Source organism: Lolium perenne, chromosome 4 (assembly GCF_019359855.2).
Source record: "Lolium perenne isolate Kyuss_39 chromosome 4, Kyuss_2.0, whole genome shotgun sequence".
Classification (NCBI taxonomy): domain Eukaryota; kingdom Viridiplantae; phylum Streptophyta; class Magnoliopsida; order Poales; family Poaceae; genus Lolium; species Lolium perenne.
The window spans coordinates 269,032,831-269,060,302 of record NC_067247.2 but is presented as its reverse complement, the minus strand read 5'-3'; the positions used below and the strand labels follow the sequence as shown (position 1 = coordinate 269,060,302).

General features: G+C 45.4%; 1 protein-coding gene and 1 pseudogene across 1 annotated transcript; both read left to right on the top strand.

Annotated features, from left to right (window-relative positions):
* The first annotated feature begins 10,642 nt into the window (after positions 1-10,642).
* Positions 10,643-12,017, top strand: LOC127294917 (E3 ubiquitin ligase PQT3-like; annotated as a pseudogene).
* A 7,424-nt stretch (positions 12,018-19,441) lies between these two features.
* On the top strand, positions 19,442-21,035 carry LOC127294918 (E3 ubiquitin ligase PQT3-like). Its single transcript, XM_051324826.2, has one exon. The coding sequence runs from the start codon at positions 19,490-19,492 to the stop codon at positions 20,843-20,845; it is 1,356 nt and encodes a 451-aa protein (XP_051180786.1). The 5' UTR covers positions 19,442-19,489; the 3' UTR covers positions 20,846-21,035.
* The last annotated feature ends 6,437 nt before the right edge of the window (positions 21,036-27,472 follow it).

Sequence of the window (27,472 nt, the reverse complement as noted above, 5' to 3'; positions counted from 1 at the left end):
AGACTTTTCATGAATAGTACTTCAAGACAAGCATCAATAAGTCTTGCATAAGAGTTAACTCATAAATCAATAAATCAAAGTAAAGGTATTGAAACAACACAAAGGAAGATTAAGTTTCAGCGGTTGCTTTCAACTTATAACAAGTATATCTCATGGATATTGTCAACGTAAAGTAATATAACAAGTGCAATATGCAAGTATGTAGGAATCAATGCACAGTTCACACAAGTGTTTGCTTCTTGAGGTGGAGAGAGATAGGTGAACCGACTCAACATAAAAGTAAAAGAAAGGTCCTTCAAAGAGGAAAGCATCGATTGCTATATTTGTGCTAGAGCTTTTATTTTGAAAACATGAAACAATTTTGTCAACGGTAGTAATAAAGCATATGTATCATGTAAATTATATCTTACAAGTTGCAAGCCTCATGCATAGTATACTAATAGTGCCCGCACCTTGTCCTAATTAGCTTGGACTACCGGGATCATCGCAATACACATGTTTTAACCAAGTGTCACAAAGGGGTACCTCCATGCCGCCTGTACAAAGGTCTAAGGAGAAAGCTCGCATTTTGGATTTCTCGCTTTTGATTATTCTCAACTTAGACATCCATACCGGGACAACATGGACAACAGATAATGGACTCCTCTTTAATGCATAAGCATGTAGCAACAATTAGTGTTCTCATATGAGATTGAGGATATATGTCCAAAACTGAAACTTCCACCATGATTCATGGTTTTAGTTAGCGGCCCAATGTTCTTCTCTAACAATATGCATGCTCTAACCATTAAGTGGTAGATCTCCCTTACTTCAGACAAGACGGACATGCATAGCAACTCACATGATATTCAACAAAGAGTTGATGGCGTCCCCAGGAACATGGTTATCGCACAACAAGCAACTTAATAAGAGATAAAGTGCATAAGTACATATTCAATACCACAATAGTTTTTAAGGCTATTTTGTCCCATGAGCTATATATTGCAAGGCGAATGATGGAAATTTAAAGGTAGCACTCAAGCAATTTACTTTGGAATGGCGGAGAAATACCATGTAGTAGGTAGGTATGGTGGACACAAATGGCATAGTGGTTGGCTCAAGGATTTTGGATGCATGAGAAGTATTCCCTCTCGATACAAGGTTTAGGCTAGCAAGGTTATTTGAAACAAACACAAGGATGAACCGGTGCAGCAAAACTCACATAAAAGACATATTGTAAACATTATAAAACTCTACACCGTCTTCCTTGTTGTTCAAAACTCAATACTAGAAATTATCTAGACTTTAGAGAGACCAAATATGTAAACCAAATTTTAGCAAGCTCTATGTATTTCTTCATTAATGGGTGCAAAGTATATGATGAAAGAGCTTAAACATGAGCACAACAATTGCCAAGTATTAAATTATCCAAGACATTTTAGAATTACTACATGTAGCATTTCCCGATTCCAACCATATAACAATTTAACGAAGAAGATTCAACCTTCGCCATGAATACTATGAGTAAAGCCTAAGGACATATTTATCCATATGCAACAGCGGAGCGTGTCTCTCTCCCACACAATGAATGCTAGGATCCATTTTATTCAAACAAAAACAAAAACAAAAACAAACCGACGCTCCAAGCAAAGCACATAAGATGTGACTGAATAAAAATATAGTTTCAGGGGAGGAACCTGATGATGTTGTCGATGAAGAAGGGGATGCCTTGGGCATCCCCAAGCTTAGACGCTTGAGTCTTCTTAAAATATGCAGGGGTGAACCACCGGGGCATCCCCAAGCTTAGAGCTTTCACTCCTCTTGATCTTAGTATATCATACTCCTCTCTTGACCCTTGAAAACTTCCTTCACACCAAACTTCAAGCAAACTCGTTAGAGGGTTAGTGCATAATCAAAAATTCACATGTTCAGAGGTGATACAATCATTATTAATACTTCTGGACATTGCACAAAGCTACTGGACATTAATGGATCAAAGAAATTCATCCAACATAGCAAAAGAGGCAATGCGAAATAAAAGGCAGAATCTGTCAAAACAGAACAGTTCGTAAAGACGAACCTGGAAGGGGCACTTAACTTGCTCAAACGGAAAAACTCAAAACTAATGAAAGTTGCGTACATATCTGAGGATCACACACGTAAATTTGCAGATTTGTTTGATTTTTTTACAGAGACTTCTGCGCGAATTCGTGACAGACAGCAATGCTGTTTCTGCGCAGCAATCCAAATCTAGCATCAAATTTACCATAGAGACTTTACTTGGCACAAAAACATGATAAGGAGAGGTTGCTACAGTAGTAAACAACTTCCAAGACTCAAATATAAAACAAAGTACTGTAGTAAAAACATGGGTTGTCTCCCATAAGCGCTTTTCTTTAACGCCTTTCAGCTAGGCGCAGAAAGTGTAAATCTAGTATTATCAAGAGATGAAGCATCGACATTCTTACCAGGGGTGTTGGGAGTTACCTCAACAATGCATGTTATCTTATCTATGTAAGTTTCAGAGGCTCCCTTTTCATTACTCTTAGGCTTGCTATTCTCATTAAACAAATTTTCAGGAACAATCCAATCATAATTCTTTTCTAGTGCCTCGAACATTCCTGCGAGCTTGCAAGGTATTGATGTCTTAATATCCCCTACATCATTAATATTATTAGTGTACTTTATTCTATCAATGTCCATCTTTTCAAGGGTACTAGCAAAGTTGGTGCAAGAACCAAGCATCTTATATTTGATAAAGACTTTTCTAGCCTCTCTTGCTACACCACCAAATTCTTTAAAAAGGGTTTCTAAAACAAAATCTTTCTTTTCCCCTTCTTCCATATCACCAAGTGTGAGCAACATGTGTTGGATTATAGGATTAAGATTAACAAATTTAGTGTCCAACATGTGAACTAAAGAAGCGGCAGCAATTTCATAAGTAGGAGCAAGTTCTACCAAGTGTCTATCTTCAAAATCTTCAACTTTGCTAACGTGAGTGAAAAAATCTTCTATATTATCTCTTCCAATGATAGACCCACGTCCTACTGGTATGTCTTTTAGAGTGTAATTAGGGGGAAACATGATGAAATAAACACAAGGTAAATAAAGTAAATGCAAGTAACTAATTTTTTTTGTGTTTTTGATATAGAGAGCAAGACAGTAAATAAAGTAAAACTAGCAACTAATTTTTTTGTGTTTTGTTTAAGTGCAGCAAACAAAGTAAATAAAATAAAGCAAGACAAAAAACAAAGTAAAGAGATTGGGAAGTGGAGACTCCCCTTGCAGCGTGTCTTGATCTCCCCGGCAACGGCGCCGTAAAAGTCTTGATGCGCGTGAAAATGTACGTCCGTTGGGAACCCCAAGAGGAAGGTGTGATGTGCACAGCAGTAAGTTTTCCCTCAGAAAGAAACCAAGGTTTATCGAACCAGGAGGAGCCAAGAAGCACGTTGAAGGTTGATGGCGGAGGGATGTAGTGCGGCGCAACACCAGTGATTCCGGCGCCAACGTGGAACCTGCACAACACAACCAAAGTACTTTGCCCCAACGTAACAGTGAGGTTGTCAATCTCACCGGCTTGCTGTAACAAAGGATTAACCGTATTGTGTGGAAGATGATTGTTTGCAGAAAACAGTAAAGAACAATTGCAGTAGATTGTATGCGATGTAAAAGAATAGGACCGGGGTCCACAGTTCACTAGAGGTGTCTCTCCCATAAGATAAATAGCATGTTGGGTGAACAAATTACAGTCGGGCAATTGACAAATAGAGAGGGCATGACAATGCACATACATGATATGATAAGTATTGTGAGATTTAATTGGGCATTACGACAAAGTACATAGACCGCTATCCAGCATGCATCTATGCCTAAAAAGTCCACCATCAGGTTATCATCCGAACCCCTTCCGGTATTAAGTTGCAAACAACAGACAATTGCATTAAGTATGGTGCGTAATGTAATCAATAACTACATCCTTGGACATAGCATCAATGTTTTATCCCTAGTGGCAACAACACATCCACAACCTTAGAACTTTCTCACATCGTCCCCAGATTTAATGGAGGCATGAACCCACTATCGAGCATAAATACTCCCTCTTGGAGTTAAGAGCAAAAACTTGGCCAGAGCCTCTACTAATAACGGAGAGCATGCAAGATCATAAACAACACATAGGTAATAGATTGATAATTAACATAACATAGTATTCTCTATCCATCGGATCCCGACAAACACAACATATAGCATTACAGATAGATGATCTTGATCATGTTAGGCAGCTCACAAGATCCGACAATGAAGCACATAAGGAGAAGACAACCATCTAGCTACTGCTATGGACCCATAGTCCAGGGGTGAACTACTCACTCATCACTCCGGAGGCGATCATGGCGATGAAGAGTCCTCCGGGAGATGATTCCCCTCTCCGGCAGGGTGCCGGAGGCGATCTCCAGAATCCCCCGAGATGGGATTGGCGGCGGCGGCGTCTCAGTAAGGTTTTCCGTATCGTGGCTCTCCGTACTGGGGGTTTCGCGACGAAGGCTTTAAGTAGGCGGAAGGGCAACGCGGGGGGCCACACGAGGGCCCCACACACCAGGGCCGCGCGGCCAAGACCTAGGCCGCGCCGCCCTGTTGTGGCGGCGCCTCGTGGCCCCACTTCCTTTCCCCCTCGGTCTTCTGGAAGCTTCGTGCAAAAATAGGACCCTGGGCGTTGATTTCGTCCAATTCCGAGAATATTTCCTTTGTAGGATTTCTGAAACCAAAAACAGCAGAAAACAACAACTGGCTCTTCGGCATCTTGTTAATAGGTTAGTGCCGGAAAATGCATAAATACGACATATAATGTGTATAAAACATGTAGATATCATCAATAATGTGGCATGGAACATAAGAAATTATAGATACGTTTGGGACGTATCATGGTTCCAATTTCTCAAGTGTGAGTTCCGAATTTGGTGCCAAATGAAAGTTTGTTGAATTAGGAGGATGCCAACTCAACGTTAGTTGAACTTGTAGTGCACAAGCCGAGAAAGTTCATTTACCCTGTCAGATAGTGGACTTGGTTCTTCCGACCAAGCTTGTAGAATAAATAAGGTGGAGCGAATCTTTCATATTTTATTCTTTATTTTTTCATTTTCTTGTTTGAACTTTCGGAAAGGTAACTACCCTGGTTTCATATATGAAATCTCTATAGAATCCTTGAAAAAGACTTGTTTTCATAAGAAGGAAAAACAAACTTACCATCCTTGAGATCTGATACTACACCACCGCTTAATCATTTAGTGGGTTAGAATAAATATAATTTCTTTTCAAAATTATAACCTTCTCATGCCATATAAGCTATTAATAACTTTTTTCCCAATGAAAGCCTCCCCACCACTAACTATAGCACGTCCTTTTTAATGGATTTACCCCGTGGACCCACGGTTTTTGGTGCATACAAGTATTTTTATAAATTTCTTTTATTCCAAGGCGAAGATTGAATCACTTAGACAATGCTGATATAATAACGATATTTAGATTGCCCCGTATTTTTTATTTATTTTTATTCACTTTATTACTTTTATTATAGGCCTTATCCCGGTGAAATTCATAAAAGTCTCCACGAACATATTGAACAATATAATAGAAGAGAGGGATTGGGAATGTTGGTCGCACAGTTCAAGTGGCAATTCCACCAACATGGTAATGGGTTAGTCCTACATTCCTTCTTTCTCAAATTTAGAAGAAATTCCACTAACACCACAACACAACGTAATTAACTCGATTCGTTAGAACAATTTCCATTTAGTCTCTACACCTATCTTTTTTCCTTTGTATTCTAGTTCTCCTTGTTTTCTCAAAACACCGATTTGGTTCACGATTTCCCTCTTTTAATTCTAGGGTTTCTTGAATTTGGAAGTTACCACTTATTCCATACCAAGGCTCAATACAATCAAGTTTCTAGCATCTGCCGATTTCGCCATATCCCCATTTTATTCTTCTTTGAGAAAAATATTCGTTGTGCACCGAGGCTTAGTTTTTTCTGAACCATTGAATTCATCATGAGAAATGGAACAAAGAGCTACCGAATTGGCCTATTTCTTGCATGTATCTATTGAAGTATTTTGAGTACACCATATTTTTTGAACTGATTGAATGAATAATAATTGGAAGAAGAAAAAAATCAACAAAGAGAGGAAATCCCCTCAAAATTGGAAAGTAAAGCTGAATTAAACTACAAGATATATATAATAAAATCAACTAATGTACAAAAAAATCATAAAATTCTGTATTATATATTATTTGTTTTATTGTTTTGTATATAGCAAAACTGTAAGGTAGAAAACATAAAAGATATTGGATTCTTCATTTAATTCGTAAAAAATATTCTTGTTCGTAGAATCTAGATAAAGGAAAAAATGACTATTGATTTGAACAGTGTAAAATGACTTCTCCGTGGTCTGGAGGATGTCAATAGAAAATATATTTTAAAATTCAATATAATATAATAAATGCACAAGAAAGACTGACTCTAATTTAATTTTGAATAGCGCGCTTACTCCGTGAATTATAATAACTGGTTGAAGATCGACAAATATAATATGTTTGGCTATTCGATCTAAGTGGTTATTTTTTATGATTAAAGAAGAACTTTCCATTTTTAGTTCTTGGGTCCAGGAATTCTTCTATTTTGAATCCAAAGAAGAAGAATAAAATCCATTAGAATAATTTTATAATTTAAAAAAGGAATTCCATTCCATTGAATTTTATTTTTATTGATCAACTAAAATAGCCTTTTAAAACTTATAATTGTCTCACTACAAGAGCGTTAGGCATATGGGGGCAGATTTGTGGCTCATCCAAATGACTCCACATATTTTTCTTGGTGGACCGGCTTTCATGGCGGCAAATAAAGCATAGTCCTAGATTTGCACCGTGGTAGATACCATGCCGCGACAAAATTATGTTGTCGTAGGTGGTAGGATGACCGAAACTTGTTTATGGAGAGGTTGGTGAACAGAGACATCAAAATACCTTCGATGTGATGTTACAACAGGTTCCATTATAAAGACTAGTCAAGCGTGTCTCGCTGACTAGTCAAACATATCTCTTTTACTAGTGTGACCCACCGCTGCAGATCTTTGACATCATATCACATGCACAACGTCTCCCGCAACTGCACTGCAAGTGCTAGCCACTCCTAACCCCCCCCCCCCCCCCCTCCCCTCCAATGAATCTTCAGCGGTGGGCGGCAGCGAAGAAAACTAGTGGCGGCAGAAAGATGGAACCTGAGAATGGAGGCGACATTGTAAACTATGCATTTTCGTCATGATACTATTTTGGTGTTTTTCTGTCTCAGTGCCATTTTGGGTCTTTGATCACACAAACTTATTTTTTAGGCTTTCTCAGGACGACATAGTGTGGCATTGGATCTATGATCCGGAATGGAGCAGCATCCTTTTGAGGTATGATGAAAAGAGAAGGTATCGTTGTATTAAGTACCACGCAAACTCGTCGTATATGAGGGCAAACACACGGGCCGCGAGTTCCTCTACTGCCACACCCAACCCGGGTGTGCCTCCACTTGGAATGGGATGATGCAGCCCACTTGCCATAGCTGAAACATGCATAGTGGAAACGTGAAAGGAAGCATTCAAGGAAGGTAGCTACTTTCTGAATAGGAGTAACACGACGTCATGGAGCAAGGAAAACATGATGACTAATGAGTACATGGGTCACCCAATGATTTAGCCAGTGCAACTACATTAGTGTTTCTAGTCAGCCTTGGTGTCACCACCTAAATTGGATAAAAGCATCACGGAAAGTGCCAATCACTACGGGAGAGATGGAGTATGCCGACGGCCGCCAGCCGTCGGCACAGCCCAGAAGGCCGTCGGCACAGGTTGTGCCGATGGTGACCGTCGGCGTAGCGTCGTCGGCACAGTTCTGGTCGGAGACTGCCCAATCACCGTCGACACAGACTAGCCGTCAGCACAGATTGTTGTGCCGACGGTTTTACCTTCGGCATAGTATTTCAAAATATTCAAATTTATTTTCGAAAAAATATTCAATTTTTTTTGAAAAATTGTTTTTTTTATTTTTTTTTCACTTTTCTTCTTCCACTTTTTACTTGTTAATCTTTTACAATCACAGTTAGTACACTTAATCTTAGGTTAATTTGCACTTGTGGTCAAACTTCCCAATTGGTCACCCATCCTCACACTACTCTCGCTCCGGCATGCTTAACTTTTTGGTTCTCTTCGGATGAGCTTCCATGAAAGAAATGACACCTTGATGTTAATATTACCATATCTATCATATTAACCCTTTGACCGTGATGTCACACCTCTATATTTTTGAATTCTAAACAATTACTTGAGTAAACAATAATGAATATATATAACTAATAATACTATAGAATTTGAAAAAACAATTAAATGATTTTTTTTGTCTTTTTTATTTAATATGGAATAATTAATATCAGTAAATGCGAATTTGGCAAATAATATGTCTAAATTGCTCATAAAAATGAGAGGAATACAATATGACATCCATATCATCTTTTGAACCTACAAAGTTAGCTTACCCAAAAATCATGAGCATTAGATCAAGTACCTCTAGTTTAAATTTGACTGACTTTATCGAAAATAAGGTGGGAAACGGCCTCGGCATGGCATAGTTTGCCGAAACAAAGTCATATTTGGCACGTGAGTGGACCCTAGGATGGGAAGCAAGACCCCGGATGCAGATTTCTAATCCGACCCATAGACAGTCATCTTTTCATTTTCAGCGGGCCCAAACGGTTTTTATTTGTGAAGCAACTACATGAGGTGCATTTTAGTATGACGTGAAACCTCCGTGCGATGATAGTACACCACCTACGCACCACCTATCACATGACATGTGCACGCGTTAGCTTTTTAGGAACCCATGCGGTTTCCGGCGCTATCCCACCGAATCCGCTTGAAACTGACCTGATTTGAACTAGGGGTCAACTATCCATCGCTCCAAAAATTCCGGAAAAAATGTTTTTAGTTCAACGATGCATCATTATATGTGCTATTTTTTGTCCGTTTAGTTTGTTCGTGAATGGGTGCACCCGCACGCCCGGTACGGCGATACCGCATGTCCTGGGGGTCCTGTTTTGGCCAGATGGCAATTTGAACGAAGTCCAAAAATCCCACGGAGCCGCGTGAAGTCATTTTATATGTCATAGTAACTATTACGTTTGTCAAAACTGGGATACGAAAATTATTTTGAAAAGCCCTTCACGAAAAGGGATATCACGTCCGGAGTTCTATGGATTTCAGGGGAAATGAGGTGGGAAACGGCCTCGGCATGACATAGTTTGCCGAAACGAGATCATATTTGGCAAGTGTGTGTGGACCCTAGGATGGGAAGCAAGACCCCAGACGCGGATTTCTAATCCGACCCACGTGCGACAATTTTCATTTTTGGCGTGTGTGAAAGCCATGAAACCTCGAACATTATAGCTCATTTCAAGAAGATTTGTGTAGGTATTTGAAACATTCCATTTTTTATATTTTTCTATGATAGATCTTGTTTTTTTGCAAAATTTGATATGTTATACTTATTTTTCTCAATTAGAATGATTTAGTTATGCTTTTTTGAAGACTGTCGTGCAGAAATAGGAAAAAGCTATGCCGACGGTATAACCATCGGCACAGGTCTGTAGTAAAAAAATAATTTGTTGTGCCGACGGCCAGACTGGTCCTGTGCCGACGGCCAGAACTGTGCCGACGGTGGCCGTCGGCACAACCGGCTTGTACCGACGGCCATTTTAACGCCGACGGCCATCCTTGTCGCCGCGGTCCGGAGGCTTCTGTGCCGACGGCCCCGATATTTGGCCGTCGGCACACACGACGGCCGTCGGCACATTTGTGCTCTCTCGTAGTGAATCCTCCACGAAGACCGGTTACGCCGGGAGCCCCAAACTAGATGGTGTCACGGGGCACTAAACTACCAAATCGTGGATGTAACACGCGTCAGATCGTGGCCATCATTGTCAGGCCCCGGTTCCAACTCCTTATACTCTCTCCGTTTATCATTGCCAGGCCACGGTTTGTCTAAATCTGTTTAGACAAATCTCGGACGTCTATTTATGAACCGAGATAGTACATGAATAATGTATGCATCAAAAATGGAGTGATGTCATCTGACCGAAAATAATGGTAATTCTAAAAAAACTGTGGCATAGATGTTTTTTGATGTTTATATAACAAGTTATAATAAGTTTTTTTGTAAGGAAGAAAAGACCACGTCACCACAAGTCAGCACCAAAATAGCCGAGTATCCAAATCGGGAGGCGAGCAACCCCAAGCGCTTCGCCCTACCAACATGAAAGCCAACCGGATGCTGAACCATGTTTGGAAGGTCTGACTGACACGGATGTCGTGCACTTTTCCGGTGCTTTCGAATTAGGGAAGGAAACTCAAAGCGAAACCGTGTACTAGGAGTACTAGGATTCATACTCGGACAGTTAACCCAAAGGCGGTTCAGGACAGGCTCGAAACCTTCTCGGATTCATACTGCCCAAGGATATAAGGCCATGCACCCTGATGGCTCAGATGCATATTTTCCTGGCCTCGCTAATCAATCTCCTCCGGCTAGCGAGTGAGTTCGTCTCCGTGCGTCGTCGCTGATCAATCCCGAGGGAAGGATGGCGGTGTACTACCGGTACAGGAGCGGCGTGGACACGTTCTCTCTTCCTGTCGCGGCGCCCTCCATTTCCGTCGGCGAGGTGAAGCGCCTAATCATGGGGACTAGCCGCCACGGCCACGGCCGGACGCGCGGCCGGGGTCCCAGGGAGGGCATCGCGATCTCCGACGCGCAGACCGGCGAGGAGTACACGGACGACAGCGCGTTGGTCCTGCGCAACACGACGGTGGTTGTACGCCGAGTCGCTGGGCCTCCGGCCGACGCCATCGTGTCGACACCCGGCCGCTCAACGCCCCAAAGCGACGCAAGATGGCGGCGGTTCTTCGTCGGATTCTTCCTCCAGATCGAGCGCGTCGGCGGGAGCCGAGGACGACGAGGCCAAGACTATCAGCGCGGTGATCGACGGTGCGGAACTCAAGTGGGAGGGGCCGTCTCGTTACAATCACCGTGGCGCAGCATACCATGGGCCGGCGCCGCATGCCGGCTACGTTTGCCGCAGGTGCCGCGTCCCGGGCCACTTCATCCAGCACTGCCCCACCAACGGCGACGCGAGATTCGACTTCGGGAAGGCGACGTCGGTGCTTCCGCCTGCTCCGGTGGCACCAGTCGACGATGACGATGGCGTCCCCGCGGATCTCCACTGCAAGATTTGCAAGAAGGTGATGGCTGACGCGGTGGTGACGAGCAAGTGCTGCTTCAGCAGCTTGTGCGACAGATGCATCCGAGCCCACATCGTCGCCAACTCCAAGTGCGTGTGCGGGGCGCCGGCGCGCGCAGACGATCTGATCCCCAACCTGGCGCTGCGCACAACCATCTCCAACATCCTCGCCGCCAGGGCCATCAACGCCGGATACTCTATTGGCAGCAACTCGGCCACGGAGACTCAGAGTCCGGCGGCCTCGCAACACAGCCAAGTTTCTTCCAAGAAGGGTGCCGCCTCGGAGGACAGCGACAGAAGCGAATCGACGTCGAATCCAGCTGCGGCGCCTGAGCCAAGAAAGAAGGAGCAGGAGACGAAGGACGCAGCGGGAGCGCGCGCCGCCAACCATGCCGGTCATCAGTACGGCTGCTACGATGCTCCTCCATTTGCCCCGGCATGCTACGATGCCGCTTTTTTTGGTGGGATGCCGTGGTCAGCCGATCCTTCCATGTACTACGGCTACGGCGGCATGCCTTACGCTTACGGTGGCTCTGGTTACCCAATGGCCCCGCACCATGTCGACGCCATGGGCAACATGACAGCTTCGTATGGCTACCAGCGCGAACGTTTCGATGGCAGGAAGAGGACGGGATTCGACGATCAGAGGCAGCATGACCGTGGTTTCAAGAGAAGGTGCAGTGGAAGCAGATCACAGGTCGCGCTAGTTCTGACGTGAAGGTGCTGATGGTCTGAAGCTGCTCTGGTGCCCAATGATCCATGATAGTCTGATAGGGTTTCATAATTTTGTAGTTATTCGAGTGCATTGAACTGTAACAAAGAGCTGGATTCATACAAGTGTACTTGGGCATGGGAAGCTCTTGTCTTCCCTGTAACTGTAACATCCCAACTATCCTTTTGTAGCAAGGATCCATCTGTGCATGTCCTTCTTGTATTCGTGCCATTAGCCAAAAGAAGTGGCGATTGAAGTAGCACCTTATGGATGCGGGGTAACTTTTTTTCGGTAATCCTAGACGTACGGACTATTTGCTTACGGAAAGATTTACAGGCTGATGTGGAGTGTACGGGTTGGTTCAGATTTGATCCATTGCTAAAAAAGCGGCCAACACCTCCTGAACTGCTGCATAATCGTGAGTCCGTAGGTGTTTTCTGTAAGAAAACATCCGTAGATGTAGCATTACTCACTTTTTTTTAGTACTTCCTTGTTCGGTTTTGTCCGGGAACATCTAAATTTCTGTGTGAATTGCTGTAATAGGAAGCATACATATCATCCTGTATGTTTATGCTGACATCAGATTTTTTTTTTTTGTTGCTGAGCATGCGCCATTGCATCTTGTGCCGACCAAGTGTGCAGAGTTTGTCTTCAGAAATGCATACTCTTCAGAACTTATTGTTTGGAACATGCAAGATTTGCATTGCATTTTCAGGTATTGCAATCAGAAACACATACACAAATACTATACATGATTTGTAGTAAGAACCTAGACTCTTAGGATCATTTTTTTTTGAAACGGAGGCAATTTTTTTTGCCTCATTCCATTAAATAAGGAGAAGTGTCATGACATGACAAAGTGCGATACATAAGTTACAAAAAAGGGATTACTCCCGGCATTACAACACTCAAATTTTGGCACCCACGGTGACCCAAAGGCTAGTATCTCACTTGATGAGCTCAAGAAGAATATGCGGCGGAGCGGACTTGTTTTGAAAAAACCCTTGCATTCCTTTCTTTCCAAATTGTCCAAATAATGAGCATGGAAGGACATGGCTGAAGGGGCAATATCTTTGGGGTTCCTTCCATGCAGCCAAGGCGGCTCCCAAAAAGGCGCAATGTTCCCGTTACCAATGGAGACTTTGGTAGCGGCGTAGAAGGGCTCCATGTCCACCTCATCACAAGGGTTTCCCATTCCCACCCAAAGCTTGTAGAGGTCGTCCCACTCAAACGAAGGTCATCTAAGACGGATGACACTTGCCAATTTTTCTAAGTGGAGAATCCCCAAGCCTTCAAGGCGCTTGGGCCTATAAACCGCCTTCCAACTGATCTTGCATTTTCCTACAGATATTGTAATGTTGATGCTTTGACAAGCATTATATTCGCATACATCATTATGATATGTGGCTCTGCAGATTTCCCATTATTATACCTCTAATTATGTAGTATTTACTTATAGAGATTGACTATTTATCGATAGATCTTGCACCCCTTTAGTTGTTAAATACGGATTTTTATTTTTATTTTGCATTAGTGCAGAATCGTTTCGATCTTTAAGGTTCAATTTAATTGCTGCCTTGGATCTTGACATGATTTTTTTATTCCCGATCCAAAAACCCTAATTATTCAAACATTTTCTTCTCAATGAAACGTGCACGTGGTAAGCAAGCAACGAGGGTGACGATACTTTTAGTGTCTGTGTCCTTGCGGCCAATTCGAACTTTTGCATTGACAATGGGAAAGCTAGAATGTGGAATTTTGTGTTTGGTCGAAGTGAAATTGATGCAGCCCGACCTACGGTCTTCGCTTTATCATGTGCGTCAACATCAAGAACCACACTCAAGGCCGAGGTCACGGGGGCATGGAAGAGAAGAAGGAAGAAGAGCGTCCGAGGTCGCGAGGAAGAGAAGGCACCTGCCACAAGTCAATTCGGGTCAAGGCCCATGTACCCCCTTGTTTCCCTAAACTACCCCTCCTTAGTGGCTCCCTATAAATAGGCACCCACCCCCACCTTCATTAGGGGAGACATAACTAGAGTTGATGAACTAGAATTTGGCTCATGCCTCCACCATCCCTTTGGGATTAGGGAAAACCCCTCCTTAGATTTACCCAAATCTATTGTACAAGGCACTCCTTATATGATTAGTCTCTCACACTTGTGATTCAACCACCGGTCCCTCACTCGTGTGATTCTACCGATCGTATACCGATCTTCCTCCCGGAGATTCTACCGCGTGTCTTTCTCTTGAGAGATTCTATCGGGATAGTGGTTCGGGCTATCGGGAGTAAACCGGAATTGTATCGGGTTGGTGTGCGTTTGCGTGTGTTCATCGTATTCATCGCCGTGTTCTTCGTGTTCTTCCTCTCCCCCGCCTTTCCCTCGGTCAATTCGTGAGATCGGGCAACCAACGTGGCCTTAGGCCCCATCATATGGTATCAGAGCAAAGGTTGCCACGAATTTGACCCACCAATTTCACCAATTTCGTCCAAAAATTTTCCCAAAATTTTGCCCCAAAAAATAGCTCGAAATTTGATCTGCGGATTTGTTGCGTTTTTTGTGGTTTTGATCCATGGATCTAGTGTCTCTAGTGTTGATCTACACTTCCCCATCTTTTCCCCTTTCAATTCCATCAATTTTGGTGCGAATCTGAGTATTTTTGGCTCGTTTCCGTGAAGAAGAGGTTAGCAGTTCATCCCCAATCTCTGGTCAACGCCCGCGCCAGCAACCGTTGCTCCCGCCCGAGCCCACCCACGCCGCCGGCCGCTGCGCAGCGCCGCCAAGCTCCACCCCACGCCGCACCAGGCACCATCCCGCTCGCCTGGCCCACCCTGCTCCTCGCCCCGCCTAGAGCTCATCCACGCGCAGCAGCAGCCCCGCCGACAAGCCCACCAGCTGCCCGCGCGCACGCACCGCCGGCCCTCCGCTTGCATCCTGCGCCGCCCTGGCCCTCCACCCGCGCTGCGCCCTGCTTCCGCCGCTCCAGCCGGCCGCCGCTCGCCTCGACCCGGGCCACCACCAGCTGCCGCCGCCGCCCCACGGCCCAGCTCCGCCGCCGGCCGCTCGCTCCACTTCCGCTCACCAACCAGCGCCAAACCCACCCGCCCTGCCCTGCTCGGCGAGCAGCTCCCGCGCCGGCCGCGTCCATCCTCGCACCACACACGCCAGACCCAAGGCCCATCTCCACCGCGCCTTGGCTTCGCCTAGGCAGCAGCTCGCCCGGCCCCACAGCGCTCGCGCACGCCCCGCACCAGCACGCCGCCCACACGCGCCGCCAGGCTCTGCCTCGACGCAGCCACGCCCTCGCTTCGCGTCCGGCCGACCGGGCGGCACACCGGGCCACAAACCAGCTCGGACCGGAGCCAACCGGGCGGCACGCCGGATGGTCCGGCCCCAGACCCGGTCCAACCGGCTCCTGGACCGGTTTTGACCCAATTTTCGCCCAATTTGACTCCATTTTTTGCCCCAAATTTTGACAACTTTTGGGAGCCCTTTTGACTTCAAACTTTAACAACATTCTCCAAATACTCTACATAGCCCACCTCTAATTTTTGATGATTTTTGGAGCCTAACTTTCGACCGCTCGTTTTGACCCAACTTTTCGGGCATTGACTTAATTTGCTCGGTTTCCGATTTGGAGTGCATCGGTTGTCTATTCCGCTTCCGCGTCTACATCAACACCGCGACGACACCGTTGGCACCCCGGATTCCGGCGCAACTTCGCCACCATCATCGACACCCCTTCGTTATCGAAAGTTCGTGTGCTTGACACCGCCTAACGTCAATAGGTATAACTTGTCTCCCCTACCCCTTGTAGCCCCTTTCTTCCTTTGCGTACCTATCCCATTGAGAGTGGCTTTCCGAGCGTTGCGAAGCATTGCACAAGTGTCACGACCGTGAGAGGGTGTGTGTGCGTTGTGTTGAGCAAAGCTCCGAAGCAAGCCCGGTGAGAAAGATACACAAAGCAAGAAAAGTGTGACATATACATAGAGAAAAAAAAGCTTCTAAGCATAGAAAAAAAAAGGGAAAAAAAGGAATAGAAAAAGAGTGTGTGTCCACCGATACAAAGGAGTGCAAAGTTTGTGAGCACTAAGAGAGAAAAGAGAAGAGTGGCATCTTGTGCAAATCTTGTTGCTTCTCTCATATGCAACCGAGCTACCGTCTCTCTTGTGTTGGCGTGACACCGAGCATATAGTCTTCGTTAGGACCATCTTTGTCACTTGCTCACTTCCTTGGTCGCGCTAACCCCATTGTTCTTTCTCGTATGTGTTTCCGTGTTTTCCTTGACATAGATCACCACTTTTGACATTTGACTTTGGATCTTACCCACATTTGACAATAGACTTTTTCGTTGATCTTTTTCGTTTGCTATCCACCCCTTACCCACCACATATAGAGTTCTTAGCCTTTTGCGTGTGCTTTGAGTGTGTGTGTGTGAGTAACCCTGATACATTTTGTCTTTGCTCTTGACTTGAACCATTTTTCCGATACTTTCTTGATTGGTGAGGTACTTGTGTAGGTTTCCTTCCACCACATACACATACACCTTACCTAGTGAGAGATATACATGATGACCCCACAAGAGCAAGCCGAGATGAGAGCATACTTCGCCGAGCTAGATGCTCGAGAAGCCCATATGACACCCAAAGATAAAGCCGAGTGCCACGCATACTTCAAACACCTTGAGAGCAAGAGTGACATACCCCATGAGTCGAGTGAGGATGTTTCGATTTCTAACAACTTAACCTCTACTCCTCTTGTGTTGTCTTCCTCTTTGCTAGGTTGCTCGGAAATCGGCGAGACCATTGCCATGGAGATGAGGGACTCCACTATATGTGAGATGAGCGACGCCACTATATGTGAGATGAGTGACTCCACTATATGTGAGCTTGATGAGTGCCTCCACTTCGAGAGCATGAGTGATACACCAAGTGAGATGAGAGTGGTAGTTGATAGGTCATGGGAGGCCATTTTCAATTCTAACAAATTACCCTCTACCTCTAGTGTGTTCTCTTGTGTCTCATTAGGTACCATGGATGACGAGACGCCGATCATGGAGAAGATGTACATGGTGCATGAAGATGATGATATCACACCATGCTTGTTGCTTGAAGATGAACATGGATGCCACATGGAGCCTACCACTCCCACAACACCTACCTCATATGAGCGGGACTACAAAGGTACATATATGGGTGTTGATGATGCCATGATCCCACTAGTGGACATGATGATTTGTGAGTGCTTGCATGAGTTGGATGATCCTATTGCTATGTCATATGCTTCTTTCACTTTCCCTTGTGATACTTGTGATGCCACCATTCTTGATCATGTGGAAGTAGTTGCTTGTGACACTTTGACCATGCCATGCTATGAGTGTTTCGATTTCTATCCTATTGCTTGCAATATGTCGAACAATTTCTCTTTCCCATGTATTGCTTGCAATGTTGATAATGATGCTTGTGTTGTGACAACCTTGCCGAACAATTGCTCTTTCCCTAGGTTTGTCGATAACAATGATCAAATGTTGAACATGTTTTGTGCTACATGCTTGAAATATTCTCCCATTAATGCAACCAAAATGATGAACAATTTCTCTTTCCAATGCTTGGCTTGCAATAGTGTTAATATACTTGTAAATGAGATTGCCCCCATAGCTCTCTCAAATTTTGGAGACTTTGCATATATCCATGTTGAGCATGTTCCTAAGTTTTCCCCGCATATTCACCATGTGTACTATAATATCTTGCTTACCGCTAATGGTGATGTGCAAAAGAAATGACGCATCATGATGGACGATGTGTTCATATACCATGCACACACGTTGTTCTTGTTGTCTAACATGTGTGTAGGTACCCAAACTCCAATGTCAACCTCGATTGAGCACGAGTTGACAAAAAGAGCTCTTGAGAGCATGATACAAGTGAGCTCCAATGAGTGGTTTTGCCCGCACACTTCCACTACACAAGATCTCTCAATGAGAGCACACCGACACTTTGATAAGTTGACCTCCTTCTACTTGCGCCCTCTTCCTAAATACATTGAACTTTGGCTACTCTTTGATTGCTCCTTTGCTTTTCTTGTGCTATTGATAGGGCTCTTGACAAGTGAAGAGACATTCAAGCGTTGGTGTCATCTACCTCCTCTACACATTCATGAAGACTTATCGTCGAGGACGACTCTTTTTCAAGTGGGGGGAGATGATGCAGCCCGACCTACGGTCTTCGCTTCATCATGTGCGTCAACGTCAAGAACCACACTCAAGGCCGAGGTCACGGAGGCATGGAAGAGAAGAAGGAAGAAGAGCGTCCGAGGTCGCCAGGAAGAGAAAGCGCCTGCCACAAGTCAATTCGGGCCAAGGCCCATGTACCCCCTTGTTTCCCTAAACTACCTCTCCTTAGTGGCTCCCTATAAATAGGCACCCACCCCCACCTTCATTAGGGGAGACATAACTAGAGTTGATGAACTAGAATTTGGCTCATGCCTCCACCATCCCTTTGGGATTAGGGAAACCCCTCCTTAGATTTACCCAAATCTATTGTACAAGGCACTCCTTATATGATTAGTCTCTCACACTTGTGATTCAACCACCGGTCTCTCACTCGTGTGATTCTACCGATCGTATGCCGATCTTCCTCTCGGGGATTCTACCGCGTGTCTTTCTCTTGAGAGATTCTATCGGGATAGTGGTTCGGGCTATCGGGAGTAAACCGGAATTGTATCGGGTTGGTGTGCGTTTGCGTGTGTTCATCGTGTTCATCGCCGTGTTCTTCGTGTTTTTCCTCTCCCCCATCTTTCCCTCGGTCAATTCGTGAGATCGGGCAATCCACGTGGCCTTAGGCCCCATCAGAAATTGTATGTGACAACTTTTATTCTTTTATTATGAAGAGGCTTTTGTTAGCGATGATCATGTAAAGGAAGAAAGAATAAAACACGTAAATCAACTACAAGCAATTTAGCTTTGGTTTCTCGGTGATTTGCATGAGTTCGTGTTGCCCCATATATTTGTCCACAACATATTGGCATGAAAAGTCTATTTATTTTTGTAGCGTAGATGTATATATATCAAGTTTCTGTAAAGACGAAAAGACCACGTCACCACAAGTCAGCACGAAAATAGCAGAGTAGATGCTTGTATCCAAATCGGGAGGTGAGCAACCCCAAGTAACATGTAAGCATGTTTGGAAGGTCTGACAGTAAACACCAGACACGGACGTCGTGGACTTTTCCGGTGCGATCGGATTGACGGATTAGGGAAACTGAAAGCGAAACCGTGTACTACCAGGATTCATCCTCGGACAAGGTAACCCAAAGGCGGTTCAGGAAAGGCTCGAAACCTTCTCGGATTCATACTGCCCAAGGATATAAGGCCATGAACCCCGATCACTGAGATGCACATTTTCCCTGCCTCGCCATTACATACAGCTAGCCATCAATCACCTCAGGCGAGCGAGTGCGTTCGTCTCCGTGCCTTCGAGGGATGGCGGTGTACTACCGGTACAGGAGTGGCGTGGACACCTTCTCTCTGCCTGTCACCGCGCCCTCCATTTCCGTCGGCGAGGTGAAGCGCCTAATCATGGGGACAAGCCGCCACGGCCACGGCCGGACGCGCGGCCGGGGTCCCAGGGAGGGCATCGCGATCTCCGACGCGCAGACCGGCGAGGAGTACACGGACGACAGCGCGTTGGTCCTGCGCAACACGACGGTGGTTGTGCGCCGAGTCGCTGGGCCTCCGGCCGACGCCATCGTGTCGACACCCACTCAACGCCCCAAAGCGACGCAAGATGGCGGCGGTTCTTCGTCGGATTCTTCCTCCAGATCGAGCGCGTCGGCGGGAACCGAGGACGACGAGGCCAAGGCTATCAGCGCGGTGATCGACGGTGCGGAACTCAAGTGGGAGGGGCCGTCTCGTTACAATCACCGTGGCGCAGCATACCATGGGCCGGCGCCGCATGCCGGCTACGTTTGCCGCAGGTGCCGCGTCCCGGGCCACTTCATCCAGCACTGCCCCACCAACGGCGACGCGAGATTCGACTTCGGGAAGGCGACGCCGGTGCTTCCGCCTGCTCCGGTGGCACCAGTCGACGACGACGATGGCGTCCCCGCGGATCTCCACTGCAAGATTTGCAAGAAGGTGATGGCTGACGCGGTGGTGACGAGCAAGTGCTGCTTCAGCAGCTTCTGCGACAGATGCATCCGAGCCCACATCGTCGCCAACTCCAAGTGCGTGTGCGGGGCGCCGGCGCGCGCAGACGATCTGATCCCCAACCTGGCGCTGCGCACAACCATCTCCAACATCCTCGCCGCCAGGGCCAGCAACGCTTCCGGTGAAAAAACTGAAAAACAGAGTCCGGCGGCCTCACAACACAGCCAGGTTTCTTCCAAGAAGGGTGCCGCCTCGGAGGACCGCGACAGAAGCGAATCGACGTCGAATCCAGCTGCGGCGCCTGAGCCAAGAAAGAAGGAGCAGGAGACGAAGGACGCAGCGGGAGCGCGCGCCGCCAACCATGCCGGTCATCAGTACGGCTGCTACGATGCTCCTCCATTTGCCCCGGCATGCTACGATGCCGCTTTCTTTGATGGGATGCCGTGGTCAGCCGATCCTTCCATGTACTACGGCTACGGCGGCATGCCTTACGCTTACGGTGGCTCTGGTTACCCAATGGCCCCGCACCATGTCGACGTCATGGGCAACATGACAGCTTCGTATGGCTACCAGCGCCAACGTTTCGATGGCATGAAGAGGACGGGATTCGACGATCAGAGGCAGCATGACCGTGGTTTCAAGAGAAGATGCGGTGGGAGCAGATCACAGGTCGCGTTAGTACTGACGTGAAGGCGCTGAAGGTCTGAAGCTGCTCTGGTGCACAATGATGCATGATTGTCTGATAGGCTTTGATAATTTTGTAGTTACTCGAGAGTGTATTGAACTGTATCAAAGTGCTGGATTCGTACAAGTGTACTTGGGCATGTGAAGCTCTTGTCTTCCCTGTACTGTAATATCCCAACTATCCTTTTGTAGCAATAAAAAGAACAAGGGATCCATTTGTGTATGTTCTGCTTGTATTTGGCGATTGAAGTAGCACCTTTAATTTTGAAGCGGAGTAACTTTTAGTGTTAATTAGTACTTCCTTGTTCGGTTTTGTCCGGGAACATCTAAATTTCTCTGTGAATTTCTATGATAGGAAGCATAATACAGTATCATCCTGTATGTTTATACTGACATCAGATTTTTTTGTTGCTGGACATGAGGCATTGCATCTTGTGCCGAGCAAGTGTGTAGAGGTTGTCTTCAGAAATGCATAATCTTCAGAAATTAAGAAACGAGAAACCACAGCATAGTACTTATTGTTCAGAACATACAAGATTTGCATTTGCATTTTCAGGTCTTGCAATTAGAAACAAATACGCGAATACTACATGATTTGTAGTAAGAAGCTAGACTCTTAGGGTCATCAGAGAACAGTAACAAGAAATTCATATACTACATAAGAAGTTTCTGCTTACTTCCCCCCAATTCCGAGTGAGCTGAGACAGTCTACATCAAGATGACTTGTACTCTTCCAAACGTAGATTATAGCTAGATCCAATCGAAGGTGAAGTACCATTATTTTGATTGTCCTTTGGACCAGGGGCGATGGATCAAATCCTGCAATCCCCTCCAAATGAGACTTGAATAAGATAGGGCCCTGTTAGGTACTTCCACTTCGCACTCTTATGCAAGCTTGGGTGTACCAAATGATGTATATATTTCCCTTTCTGAATCCTAAACATCATCAACTACTCAAGCCTTGGTTCACCGTGTCCAGCCCAGAAGCATGGGGATGTCATCGCTGGCATCGATGTAGGTCGACGTTGGCTTTTATCCCTAGGTCACGGAGCATGTACAAGATGAGTCCAAGATCCTGTTCCCTATCATTTTTTTTTGAAACGGGGGTAAAAGTTTTGCCCCAATCCATTAATTAAGAAAGATGTTCCCTATCATTGGTGGAGAGTGGAGTCGTGGTGAGTCCAAGATGCTGATCCCATATCTGATCGTACGAAGAAAATGTCAGCCAAAATGGAACTGCGGATCTCGAATGGCTGAATGAGATGCGAGACAATTCGCCATTGCCACAAATGTACTTATGTCGTTGAAAAATTTCCACGTAACTGATCAAGCACACAGTACTGCTAGCAGAAAAAAGAAACATTGTGAGGCCTGAATCCAATACTAACACCAATCCTCATCAACATCAAGTGAGGGCACGCTTCAAACAAGGATGTCAAAAGAAAAAGTGAGGGCCCAAACCATAGACGACATCGTTCGTATCTGGACACAATGCTCACTACATATGTGATGTCTCGTCTTTCTCTGCTGTGATGTGGCCACAATGTGTCACTTTTAATATAGGGGGCAATAAAACTTTTTTTCGTCATGCCTTTCTCTGCTGTGATGTGGCCCCAATGTGTCATTTTTCAATATAGGGGTCAAGCAAAAAGAAATTTAGGTTGCGAAAGATATCTCCCATATACATGCATACACTCACTCATTTGAACGCGGACGCACACACAATGGGCGCGTTTGGTAGGCTGAATACGATTCGTGGCTCTCTGCGCCAGTAAGATGGGACTCCCATCTCGTTTCGGACGAGCTCCGGCACACAAATCACAAATCGTTTGATAGCCTGGGTTGCATCGGGTGCCACCCAAGTGACACTTTGATTGGTTGGTCGCATGGGTTTCCTAGCATCACCTATATGACAACATGGTGACCTTACCTCACCTATCACAAGACCACCATGGCACCGTCGTTCACAAGCTTCAGCACGTCGGCGATGGCACCTCCGGTCACACCGGTCAAGAGCATCACCACGTCGCTGACCACAAAGACGAAGACCACCATGACACCATCGGTCACGCCGGTCACAAGCATGGGCATGTCGCTGATACGTCTCCAACGTATCTATAATTTCTGATGTTCCATGCTTGTTTTATGACAATACTTACATGTTTTGCTCGCACTTTATAATGTTTTTATGCGTTTTCCGGAACTAACTTATTAACAAGATGCCACAGTGCCAGTTCCTGTTTTCTGTTGTTTTTGGTTCCAGAAAGGCTGTTCGGGCAATATTCTCGGAATTCGACGAAACAAAGACCCAAGATCTTATTTTTCCCGGAAGGCTCCAGAACACCGAAGGGGAGTCGGAGGAGGGCCAGAGGGCCACCACACCATAAGGCGGCGCGGCCAGGCCTGGGCCCGCGCCAGCCTATGGTGAGGAGGCCCCAGGCGCCCCCTTGCGCCGCCTCTTCGCCTATTTAACCCCTCGCGACCTAAAACCTCGATACGAATTGACGAAACTCCAGAAAGACTCCAGGGGCGCCGCCGCCATCGCGAAACTCCAATTCGGGGGACATAAGTCTCTGTTCCGGCACCCTGCCGGGACGGGGAAGTGCCCCCGGAAGCCATCTCCATCGACGCCACCGCCTCCATCATGCTCCGTGAGTAGTTCCCCCATGGACTACGGGTTCTAGCAGTAGCTAGTTGGTACTCTCTCTCCCATGTACTTCAATACAATGATCTCATGAGCTGCCTTACATGATTGAGATTCATTTGATGTAATCGGTGTTGTGTTTGTTGGTATCCGATGAATGATACATTATGATTAGTCTATCTATAAAGTTTGTGAAGTTATTGTTGCTGCAATCTTGTTATGCTTAATGCTTGTCACTAGGGCCCGAGTGGCATGATCTTAGATTTAAGCTCTATACTTATTGCTTAGATTATATCTACAAGTTGTATGCACATGTCTATGTCCGGAACCAAAGGCCCCAAAGTGACAGAAATTGGGACAACTGGAGGGGAAGGCGTAGGTATGAGGATCACATGTTTTCACCAAGTGTTAATGCTTTGCTCCGGTGCTCTATTAAAAGGATTACCTTAATAGCCAGTAGATTCCCTTGAGGCCCGGCTGCCACCGGCTGGTAGGACAAAAGATGTTGTGCAAGTTTCTCATTGCGAGCACGTACGACTATATATGGAAAACATGCCTACATGGTTAATAATCTTGATGTTCTTTCTTAATGCTATTTCAATCTTATCAATTGCCCAACTGTAATTTGTTCACCCAACACTTGTCACTTGTTATTGGAGAGTTACCACTAGTGTAGATCGCTGGGAACCCCGGTCCATCTCTCATCATCATATACTCGTTCTATATATCATTGGAAGTAGTATCAACTATTTTCTGGTGCCATTGCCTCTGTGTTACTGTTACCGCTGCTGTTTTACTGTTACTATTGCTCTCATATTACTGCTGCTTTCACATCACCCCTGTTACTAGTGCTTTTCCAGGTACAGCTGAATTGACAACTCAGTTGTTAAGGCTTATAAGTATTCTTTACCCCCCCTTGTGTCGAATCAATAAATTTGGGTTTTACTTCCCTCGAAGACTGTTGCGATCCCCTATACTTGTGGGTTATCAGTCGCCGACCACGAAGATGAAGACCACCATGCCACCTTCGGCCATGCCGACCACAAGCATGGGCACGTCGCCGACCACGAAGATGAAGACCACCATGACACCGTCGGTCACAAGCATCACCATGTCACTGACCACGAAGACAAATACCACCAAGCCTCCACCACCATGGATTATCACCTCTCACTTCTCACACATCATCACCACGTCGCCGTCCATGAAGATGGCGAGCGAGAAGTTGAGCAAAAGTACTCCAAACTATACTCACACATACGTACACATTACATTATACTAGCGAGTCATTTATCTATCCATGTATGTACACCGAAACAAAAACCTGTCAACATGAAAGGCATGTGGAATGGTGAGGTGAACCTACTCCTCAAAGGAAATTTCAAACGGTTGAGCATGTGCGACAAATTTGGCAAAATTCGCTCAAAACTTCATACACGAAATTGACGATTTACGACTGATGAAACTCGAAACCGATTGTGGGAATTGATTAATATCATCGACACACATCTTTTTCGTATACAACTTATTTAAATTCGGGGTATGTTCGTGCTGATTTGAAGAGAGGTTGTGTGGAGTTCTGTAAGGGAGAGTGAGCATAAGCAACACCTCGTGAAACCGTTGCATCAGTGGAGCTAGGGAGGCGCGAGAACGGGCCTGACCCTAGAGAAACTGCTGATTCTGGCGTTAGTCCGGATGCAGGCAAAACAGTGCTTTAAGAACCGTGCGATGCAAAAAACGTGAGCTAGCCTAGGCAATCAAACAGGCCGTTTTGTGTCTCCACCCATCTAATACTTACTCCAGAAACTAGATGAAACCATAGTAAACCATAGAACTCAACAACCTTAATTATCATACTTGTTCTTTATTAAAGAACATGTTCTTCAAAAGTTATTCTTTTAAAGTATATGGTAATAAATCATTAACCATGACATATAGTGCTAAAACCAACCACTATTCATTACATGTTAGGATTATACCATATCTTATTGCGGTGTGCTATTAATGTTATTGTTAGGATATGTTGCAGCACCTGATTATGATACCATGTAATCACACCTGAATAAGAACCTTGTATGTGAATCACTCTAAAAGTGCAACACACCGAAACCAATCATATCATCTCACTAATCCTAAATCATCGGGGTTAGTTCACGCTTAGAGCGATTGCATCTCATACTTATGCATCATTGCATCCTTGCCAATCTTTTAAACATCGTCCTTACCGGACGATGATGCTCTTTCAGAATTTGGAGTTATTGCGTATCGAAGATCTTGCCTGCATAATCTTGCAGTCAAGAAAGGCAAGTTCATTACTTGCTCATGTCATTTGAGTATTTTTACCAAATTACTTGCAAAGTACAATACTTATCACTCTTGCATAAAAAGCAAAACCACTATTTTCATAACTATGAATATGACTATGTGGTTGGCAATGGAACCATGGTATGTGTTGATATGGTGGAGGTTCCATTGCAAGGGTTTATATCCATCTAGGATTAAACAACAAATGTCGTCCAGTGATTCTTGTGCCGTAAAACTCGTGTTAACCATAAGATCTGGAGTGGGACGGAGTAGTCAATCGTATTTCCACCTCTTGTACATCAACGGATGCGCTTTACCGTAGTCACTTGTATTTCGAGGGAACAAGCGGTGAGGCTGGGGAGTCCTAAGTCCCCACGGCAATGTCCGTAGTCACTTGTATCCCGAGGAGCAAGCGGTGAGGCTGGGGAGTCCTAAGTCCCCACGATTATTGCGGGGTATGATGGGTTGCATATCCCGACGAAGGAGTTCATGGTAGATAGCCCAGAACTGTTGTCATGGTCGGGGGCATCCTTAATTGGTATAAGTACACCGGCGAGGACCCAGGGTCGGAGTTTGCAACAAAGGGTGGGTGTACGAGGTAGCGGAGGAATATGATTGACTAAGACCTTATACCGGGCCTCACACCAAAGGAAGTGTGGACGGGGAATATGCCCGGCTGGCACCAAGGTTAAGATCTCTTATGGGTAAAGCAACACACCTCTGCAGAGTGTAATGAATCGTGACCTGTCACTCCCTTTTCCGAGATATGGAACTGCGAACGCTGCCGGAAAGGAACTCCATGAAGTTCTAGTAAACCGGTGAAGGCTGACGGACATAGTTCTTCTGAATAAAAGCAACCTTTTGAAGAAATGATTATGAAAACCTGCATTGGTATTAGACTTTCTAGTCTAATGCCGTAGCTAGTGCATTAAACACCTCTTTCCTATAATGAACTTGTTGAGTACGCTCGTACTCATCCCACTCTTAAATCCCCTGCTTAGATTTGGAGGCATAGAAGGAGGATCTACAGTGCAACTCGAAGACCGAGGAGTCAACAACTACTTCACGGAACAAGACCCTGTCATAAGAGTCAGATACCACATCCAACAAGGAGAATACCTAGATTAGTAATAGAAAGGAACTAGCTTCCTAAACCTAGCTCCTATTTAGCTAGAATCTATTCATAACCTCTATAGCTAGTTAAATACTCTACAAATAGAGTTCGTGATAGAATTAGACTACGAGTCGTTCTTCTGGAGTTTATTTGCAGTTTTACCTCATTGTAAAGTAGGAGGCTGTGATGATCCTATGTAACATAGTCTGTGTGTAATTCTATAGACATGCCTTGGACCCGCATATGTTTCTGTTGTACCACTCTGAGCGATATAATACTAGTTGAACGGTGTTTCATTGGTGTTATATCAGACTTGCATACTACACCATGCAGTGGTATGCCGGGTCACCACAGCCACGAAGGCAACAACACCACTAAGGTTCCAAGAACCCTAGAGGGAACACACACGAACTCACACGAGAACAAAACCCCGGAGAGAACCCAAACCGATGCACCTAATGCAATGGCTAAGAACACCGCTAAGATTCCCAAGTCCTTCTCTCCCAAATTCCAACAAAGCTACAAAAGCTATTGGGACAATTGGGGAGGAAGAACAAATAGTTGGAGGAAC